General features: G+C 42.5%; 1 protein-coding gene across 1 annotated transcript; it reads left to right on the top strand.

Moving 5' to 3' along the window:
* The first annotated feature begins 1,265 nt into the window (after positions 1-1,265).
* Positions 1,266-7,953, top strand: LOC127378933 (tubulin alpha chain-like). Its single transcript, XM_051428316.1, has 4 exons — positions 1,266-1,427; positions 5,316-5,538; positions 6,345-6,493; positions 6,760-7,953. The coding sequence occupies exons 1-4, from the start codon at positions 1,425-1,427 to the stop codon at positions 7,732-7,734; spliced, it is 1,350 nt and encodes a 449-aa protein (XP_051284276.1). The 5' UTR covers positions 1,266-1,424; the 3' UTR covers positions 7,735-7,953.
* The last annotated feature ends 293 nt before the right edge of the window (positions 7,954-8,246 follow it).

The following is an 8,246-nucleotide window of genomic DNA, read 5'->3' as shown; positions in this document are numbered from 1 at the left end:
GTGTTTTAAAATACATTTTTGGCTTGATTTACTCCTCATACATGTTTTTTTTCATTCATTAGGCCTATATTAATATATATATTGTTGATTATCATCAGTGTGTTCCTGTCTACAAACCAAACATCCTTCAGGAGAGTGATAAAGTTGATACTGCCCAACATGCACAAGCTACCTTCAGGCACAGTCATAAACCACAGAATGAGAAATCCACCAAATGAAACGGAAACTGTGTCCTGCTCCTTTTAAATTACAGAAAGGTACACAGAGGATGAGAGCCAGTGGATATTTCCAACTGTTTGCATCAGTGTGGGAATGATAGAGATGTTAAGATGATAAGGCCTCCATCTAGTGGCTGTAACCTGCACTGCCATCTTATGTGAGCTCCAGCAGAGGAAGTGCCTGAAAAGATTCAAAATAAAAGCTACATTAATTTAGAAAAACTGTATATGTAACAGTTATAATGTTACAGAGAGACTCTCATTAGCTCTCATATTATAGCTATTATATTATTATATATAATAACAAACTTTGTTCCTGAATTATTAGTTTACTGTGGAAATATATCAGGGTTTAGATCTTTTACATTAAGTAAAAATAGTAATGTAAAGATACTAAATTCCAAGTAAAAGTCCTGCATTCATCAGCAACAACTCAGAAGTCATTTAATGTTTTTTTCACAGTGGAGAGGGTTAATCTGTAACAATGCAACACATCTTTTAATCCGATTATGTAAATCTTGATAAATTATATAACTGAAAAAAATAAGAACTTCCTGATTAAGCACTTTTTTTTATTTACTGGGAATGTTGTTCACACAGTACAAATAAAAATTACAAAATAAAGTCGGTGTCAATAAAAATGACTAAAGCTTCTTGATCAATAAAGTTTGTTTTAACTTGAGTTAGTTTGATCTAAATGTCAACCAGTTGCATCAATGTGTGAGTTAAATGAACTTACCTGTGTTTACAATGTAGTAAAAACGCAAATAAATAAATAAATAAAACAAAGTAAATAAAGAAATCACTTTAAATTCAAATGAGTTTTTCCAGCATGGTTTTTTTTTTTTCCAGAGTGAAAAAGTTTTTATTTCTAACACTTTCCAGCCCGGGGAAACAAACTTTCACCACAGACACTCTTACTCTGAAAGGGCCGAACCAGGAAGCCAGCTCAGCTTTTCAGATTTGAAAAGAACAAAGCTGCAGCTGTTGAAGGCTCCTCCTCTTCCTCCTCCTCTTCCTCCCCCCCACCCCCCCCCACCCCACCCCCTCGTAGTAGCTATAAAAGTATGTGCGTCACACAGCGGCAGGACTCCACTCACAGAGATCTCATTATAGGTGCCCTGTGAGACCCTGCAAGTTCGTTCAACTTCTACTTCTTCTTCTTTCTTTTTTTTTGGCCCCTGAAAGGACAATCAGAACAGCACCATGGTGAGTGTGAAGTCCTCGTTGTCGTTAGGAGCTCCATTTCTCAGCTCACATCCGTTAAAGAAAGAAACAGAGCAACATTGTAACTGTTGTGTGCTTCCTGTGGAGAATTATGTGTATGTGTGTGTGTGTGTGTGTGTGTATGTATGTGTGTGTGTGTGTGTGTGTGTGTGTGTGTGTGTGTAAGGAGATATTGCAATCCTCGTGTAAGATGTTTTTAGATTGTTTCTGCGTACTTCCTCCCCCCACACTCCTAAAAAGAAAAGTGTGTCACAAGCCTGAGTCGATGGCCTGTTCTTCTTTTTCTTTTTTTTTTTCTTTTTTTTTTTCTCCCCCCATTTTTGGTGAGGCCCCCAGGCTGCTTCTGAAATAACTTTGCTGGCATTGCTGCGCCACATAGAACTCCTGTATTAGATTGTGGAAGGTGGGAAAAGCTGAAAGGCAGTGAGTGGAAACATGCTCCCAGACATGTGGCTCCAGCTCCAGTAGAGGTTAACTGGTTCCATATGGGCTCTGGAGGCTCTGGAGGCCCTGCCTGTCAGGAGGGCTTGCTTGTTTGCCCTGGCTGCCTCTGTAGGAATGCTGATGTGGCTTTCCAGCAGGCCAGCTTGTGTGTTTAACTTCTATATTTGCCGCTCAGCGCTCATGCTGATAGAGCTGCTGGATTCCTGCACTGTTGGACCTGAAGCTGCTACTTTTAGGGTCTCTTAAAGAAACACACCAATGTGCACAGATTATTATTTTTTGATGCCATGAGGCCAGGCACATGATGATAAATCCTTTTTTTTTTTTCTTTTTAGGATTTAACATTTTTATGACCAGCTGACAAGAGCTTAAGAGTCTGAAGTTCATTCCTCAGCGTGAGCTCATGATGTTGACCTTGCCCCCTTTTTTTTTTTTTTTTTTGGGCTCTGTTTATTCGCAAACAACCAGGGAGTGTGTTGCAATGTGTGCAGGTCATTTGGATGGAAAGGAGTTAAATAAAAGCACTTTGTGGAGGCGTTAACTCGAAGGAGGGAAAGTCTAGTTTCCCCAAATGGTTTTGAGCTGCTGACACTTCCTGTTGGGCCATTTGCTGTACGACATTAAAGGGGAGGGGTCTTCCTGCCTCATGGAGTTTCTATTCCACCTTTACTACTGTTAATCTGAGTCTGTATGGAGATCAGATTTATTTTAGTCGTATTAGAATTAGTTTTTATAGTTGGGTCTGTCCAGTTGGTACATTACACAACGTGCAGTGTGTGAATATAACACATCCCTTTTTTTTTTTTTTTTAAATTGGGGAAGCGATTCAATTCTAAATGTGTTCCTATATGTCTGTATGTACGCAACAGACTGCTAATGGCACAATGCGCCTCTGTGTTGAGAACCCAGTGTCAGCTGTGACGTACTTTCAGGACAAGACACAGGAAGCAGATAATCACTCTGTTTGCCGCCATAAACTTCAGTTTGTGTGTCTTGTAAGGCGGATGTTGCGGTAGCAGTGGACAAATAGGCCACCGCTTCCACTTTTCTCAAAATCCAGCCAACAAAAAAAACGGAAATAAAATGGAAAGTTTATACTGAAAGCTTCATAAGTTGGATTCTGTGCTTTTTATCATATTGTAACTACACACACTGTAAACCTGATGAGTTGCTTTAACCCAAACTGATTGCCTTTAAACTATTTAGTAACTCATTTTAAATTAATTGTACTTAAAACTATTAAGTATATGACACTAAACGCAGCATTTCTCCAAACTCATTCAAAGTGTGTTAACAGAATTTATCTGAATAAAGTAACTTAAATGAATCTTTTTTTATATATAGAAATGTTACCACTTAAATTGAATGATTGATGGAAATGAGTCGATGGAATAAACTGCAATTATATGACCAATACTTTAAAATACTGGGTTATTATTCAACAATTCATTTTTGAATTTGGTTTTATTGATATGAATGAGTAACTCAACCTCTTTTGGGAGGATTTAGTCATGTTAGCTCACTTCTTTCATGAAGATATACAGTTAGGATTTTCAGAGCACTGCTAAGACTTTGTACAAGCTCTATAAAGTTGGTCAGAAGCTCTGATTTGAGGCCGCACGCTGCAGTTTAAGCATATTATTACCACCATATAATCCTCAGTCTGGGACTCCAAACAGGTTAGTGGGGTATAGTTTAAGCCGTCTGTGTGGTTTGCATGATTTTGATGCGTCACTCAAAATAGCTGGCTGCTGAGCTGGCTGCCGTCGCCATACTTGGCAACTCCCATGTGACTGACCCCTCCTCCGTGCTCATTGCAAACTTTTTTAGGGGGAGGGGAGGAGGTCAAAGGATCACAATTCAAAACAAGCCCCAAGCCCACAATGAGAGACAAATGACTCATACATTTAGCTAGATTTCAACCTTTCTTTTCCGTTACTTTTGTCTAACAATTTATACTTTATCTTTTTCAAACATTGCATTATTTTGCTCTAAATTGCAACACATGTTCAGGGTGTGAAACCTGACTCAAAATGGGGATGTATACATTTCTAATCAACATGTGGTGTTTTTTATTTTATGATTATTTGAGCTTGATCTTCCCACAAACCCCCTGTCGAGGCCTGGTTGAGAATCACCAGTTTGAATGTGGTTCTCTCGAAAGAAAGTAGGTCACTCTGATACTTCCAGCAAATCCAGCATCCTAAAAGTCACCCTTCAGATAACACCCCCCCTTTGTTATCAGACTGAGTGATCTTGTAGGACGTGTTCTGCGTTGTTGGGGGCCCGGTTGTTTGTGTTGCGTAAGAGGTCTCACTGGAAAAACATGACGGGCGACCCTGTCAGAGACTGCAGTCACAAAAACAACTCAAATATTTCACTGACTCGTGAGAGATGAGGTCAGTGTGTAGTCGGCTGTAGCCTCTTTTACCACTAAGTCAGCACGTAAACTTCAAACTATTTATTATACGGACGTATAAAATGTCTCGGCAGGTATGAGGTGGTGATATCTTGACAGCAATCCTCGACATGTTTGTGTTCTCATATTACCGGTGACTGCTGACCTTATGTTGGCAGACTGAGTGCTGCAATAACGTAAACACACCGCAAAATGAATTGGACTTGTGCATTTTTAACACAAGTTAGCAGCTCATTAATAATGCTGTCCTGAACGCTACTGATGTACTTTGAAGTGAGGGGTTTCCCCCTCTTCTCCCCCTCTCGCACATCGTTTGCATTTCTATCACTTGTAGCCCCTCCTCCTGAATGCCAGATAACCAAACAGGGCGGATGACATTGTGTCTTAAACTCCCCTCTGGCGGCCAACATTTCCCTTCCAAATGATCAGACCAAACTTGTTTCAGTCCTCAGCAAGCCTGCACTCATCGCCTCCACCCCCCACCCACATCATTTGCAAGTAACTAGAAATATTTCAGCAGGGTGTGGAAGTACTTTGGCCCCTGACACTCTATCGAGACTGTGTTAATCACCACTGCTTACTTACTTAGATCGCTGGCTCCTGATTGGTGGTGCGACATCCTGCTATATTTCTATATCTCTATCTATGAAAATCGCAAGTTTTGCATGTCCAGACCTGCTAAGTTGAACGCACAGAAGTCAGGTTGTGACACAAATATTGCAAAAACTATAAACCGCAGTTGAAAAGTCATCATGACTCCACCCGATGTTTCCTGGTCAACTGTCATTTTCTGCATGTCAAAACGGGTTTAAAAGCAGAAATGGCATTAAGTTATTCAGCTAAATGGTTCGACTAAAGTGTGTTTTCAAAGTGGGTGTGGGGGGTGGGGGTGTGTGGTGACAGTTTTGATATTTGAAATCTCATTAAATATCCCTAAATCATGCTTGATTCAGGAACGGTTGAATAATAATAATTCTAACATATAAAATCTATTTATCCCTCCACAGCGCGAGTGTATCTCTATCCATGTCGGCCAGGCTGGTGTCCAGATGGGCAACACCTGCTGGGAGCTGTACTGCCTGGAGCACGGCATCCAGCCTGACGGCTGCATGCCCAACGCGAAGCCATCCGGAGGTTACGACGACTCCTTCACCACCTTCTTCAGTGACACCGGCAGCGGGAAGTACGTCCCCAGAGCCATCTTTGTGGACCTGGAGCCCAGTGTGATTGGTGAGTTTACACATCCTTTTACCTGGGAGCTACTGTTGAGGAGATGTGGGTCTTTATGGGTCTTGGTTTAGTTGTGGAAACATTTTGAAACTTTGAACCAGAGCTGAGGTAATAAAACTCAAAGAAAAACTCATGAAAAAGGTTAAAGGAAAACTTCAAAAGGTGAAAGAAGTTAGCTGATCATTACCCATACTAACTAGGACATCAAAGTCAATAGATGTTATGGCAGCACTGTCGTTTATATGAATTTATATGTTAACCAAAGTTTAATCTCAAGCAAGGCTTATTGTCCCCTTATTGACTTGAGTTTAAATCAGCCAATAAGTATGGTCTTATTTTAAAAGAATACAATAAACCCTCAAATCAATAATTGGATAAAATGACTCTCTTTTGGGCAAACATTACTTTCACTAAGCAAGAAAACAAGACGTATAAAAGCACAATGTGGGGGGGGGGCTGAGCTCTTGAGACGCTTAACCAATATTTTGGGCCGGATTGTCACATGTACACTACTCACAAAAAGTTAGGGATATTCTGCTTTCGGATGAAATTTCAGAATGTACGTAAAAAGGCACTATAACCTTTCCAGGTGATCTTAATTTGACCTTCTACCTAAATGCCCTACTTTCATGATATAATATCACTGTAGCATCAACTTTTTACATTTTCCATAAATTTCACCTGAAAGTGGAATATCCTTAACTTTTTGTGAGTAGTGTATTTCTTGTACACTAAGGCACATATTTAAAGTTTTAAGAGGAGACAGTACTAACGCGCTTTCAAATCAACTCCTCTCTCTCCCTCAGATGAGGTCCGTACAGGCATGTACCGCCAGCTCTTCCACCCCGAGCAGCTCATCTCTGGAAAGGAGGACGCCGCCAACAACTACGCCCGTGGTCACTACACCGTCGGAAAGGAGCACATCGACTCTGTACTCGACAGGATCCGCAAACTGGTGAGAATGAAAACATGTTTGTTCTATTTTTAGTCATGATTGATGACGGGCCGGGCCTTACAGCATTAGTCATGCTGTCTGAAGTGCAGAGAACCTTGTAGGCTATTGATGGAGGTCGAAATCCTCAAATGTTCTTTATTCAAATGTTCTTCTTGTTTACACTAAGAAGCAGCACAGGTTTTAAATGGCTCTCTATATATTTTTAGGAGTGTTTTTAGTCTGTTTTGCAGCATTCTTATATTATGACTTCTTCCTTTCTGGTTCAGTCTGACCAGTGCACGGGGCTGCAAGGCTTCCTGGTGTTCCACTCCTTCGGTGGAGGAACCGGCTCTGGCTTCACCTCTCTGCTGATGGAGCGCCTCTCAGTAGACTTTGGCAAAAAGTCCAAGCTGGAGTTCGCCATCTACCCGGCACCTCAGGTGTCCACAGCCGTGGTGGAGCCCTACAACTCCATCCTGACCACCCACACCACCCTGGAGCACTCCGACTGCGCCTTCATGGTGGACAACGAGGCCATCTACGACATCTGCCGCAGGAATCTGGACATCGAGCGTCCGTCGTACACCAATCTGAATCGCCTCATCAGCCAGATCGTCTCCTCCATCACCGCCTCCCTGCGCTTCGACGGCGCCCTGAACGTGGACCTGACGGAGTTCCAGACCAACTTGGTGCCTTACCCTCGTATCCACTTCCCTCTGGCCACCTACGCCCCCGTAATCTCCGCAGAGAAGGCCTATCACGAGCAGCTCACTGTGGGGGAAATCACCAACTCCTGCTTCGAGCCCGCCAATCAGATGGTGAAGTGTGACCCTCGTCACGGCAAATACATGGCCTGCTGCCTGCTGTACCGCGGCGACGTGGTGCCCAAAGACGTCAACGTGGCCATCAGCAACATCAAAACCAAGCGCAGCATCCAGTTTGTGGACTGGTGCCCCACAGGCTTCAAGGTGGGCATCAACTACCAGCCTCCCACCGTGGTTCCCGGAGGAGACCTGGCCAAGGTGCAGAGGGCCGTGTGCATGCTCAGCAACACCACCGCCATCGCCGAGGCCTGGGCTCGGCTCGACCACAAGTTCGATCTGATGTACGCCAAGAGGGCCTTCGTCCACTGGTACGTCGGGGAGGGGATGGAGGAGGGAGAGTTCTCAGAGGCCAGAGAGGACATGGCCGCCCTGGAGAAGGACTACGAAGAGGTCGGCCTCGACTCCTTCGACGAAGAGGAAGAGGGGGAGGAGTATTAAAGTCAGAGGTGTATTAAAGAGATTCTCCTCCAGAAGCAGTGTGAGTGTTAATGTGCAGTTTAACGACTGGTTTGTAGATCATTAATAAACACTAATTTTACTGCCGAGCAGAAGTTTGTCCAAGCTCAATCCCATGGTGTTTGGTATATTGAAAAATAATTCTCCCATGAGAGAGAATGTGTCTTTACCTCCTTTTCTAAATAAAGTTGTCTACACCTACTTCTCTTGATCAAACCTTTTCTTGTGAAAACTTGTCTTGAGCTTCAACTACCTGATTTCCCCCCCTTTCTGGTTTTTTTTTTCAATTTTACTTTTGTTTTAACAGTTGAAAACTAGGAAATCCTCAATTTATGTGGATTTCACATGAGTCTGCCTTTTTTTTAATTTTTTTTTTTTTTTTTAAAGCTGGTTTAAAATGCATCAGGAACTGTTGTCATAGCAACAATCACCTTATTGACAGCTGGATCATGACCAAGACCCTAAACAGGAAGTCATTTCCAGGTGCAAACAGC

The sequence above is a fragment of the Dicentrarchus labrax genome, unplaced genomic scaffold, assembly GCF_905237075.1.
Source record: "Dicentrarchus labrax unplaced genomic scaffold, dlabrax2021, whole genome shotgun sequence".
In the NCBI taxonomy this organism is placed as follows: domain Eukaryota; kingdom Metazoa; phylum Chordata; class Actinopteri; family Moronidae; genus Dicentrarchus; species Dicentrarchus labrax.
The sequence above is the reverse complement of the archived record's forward strand: the minus strand, read 5'-3'. Positions and strand labels throughout refer to the sequence as shown.

Excerpts from the sequence above, each read along its gene's own strand:
- LOC127378933 (XM_051428316.1), top strand. Across the intron at positions 5,539-6,344 it reads CCTGGAGCCCAGTGTGATTG|ATGAGGTCCGTACAGGCATG; the intron begins GTGAGTTTACAC and ends TCTCTCCCTCAG. Across the intron at positions 6,494-6,759 it reads TCGACAGGATCCGCAAACTG|TCTGACCAGTGCACGGGGCT; the intron begins GTGAGAATGAAA and ends TTTCTGGTTCAG.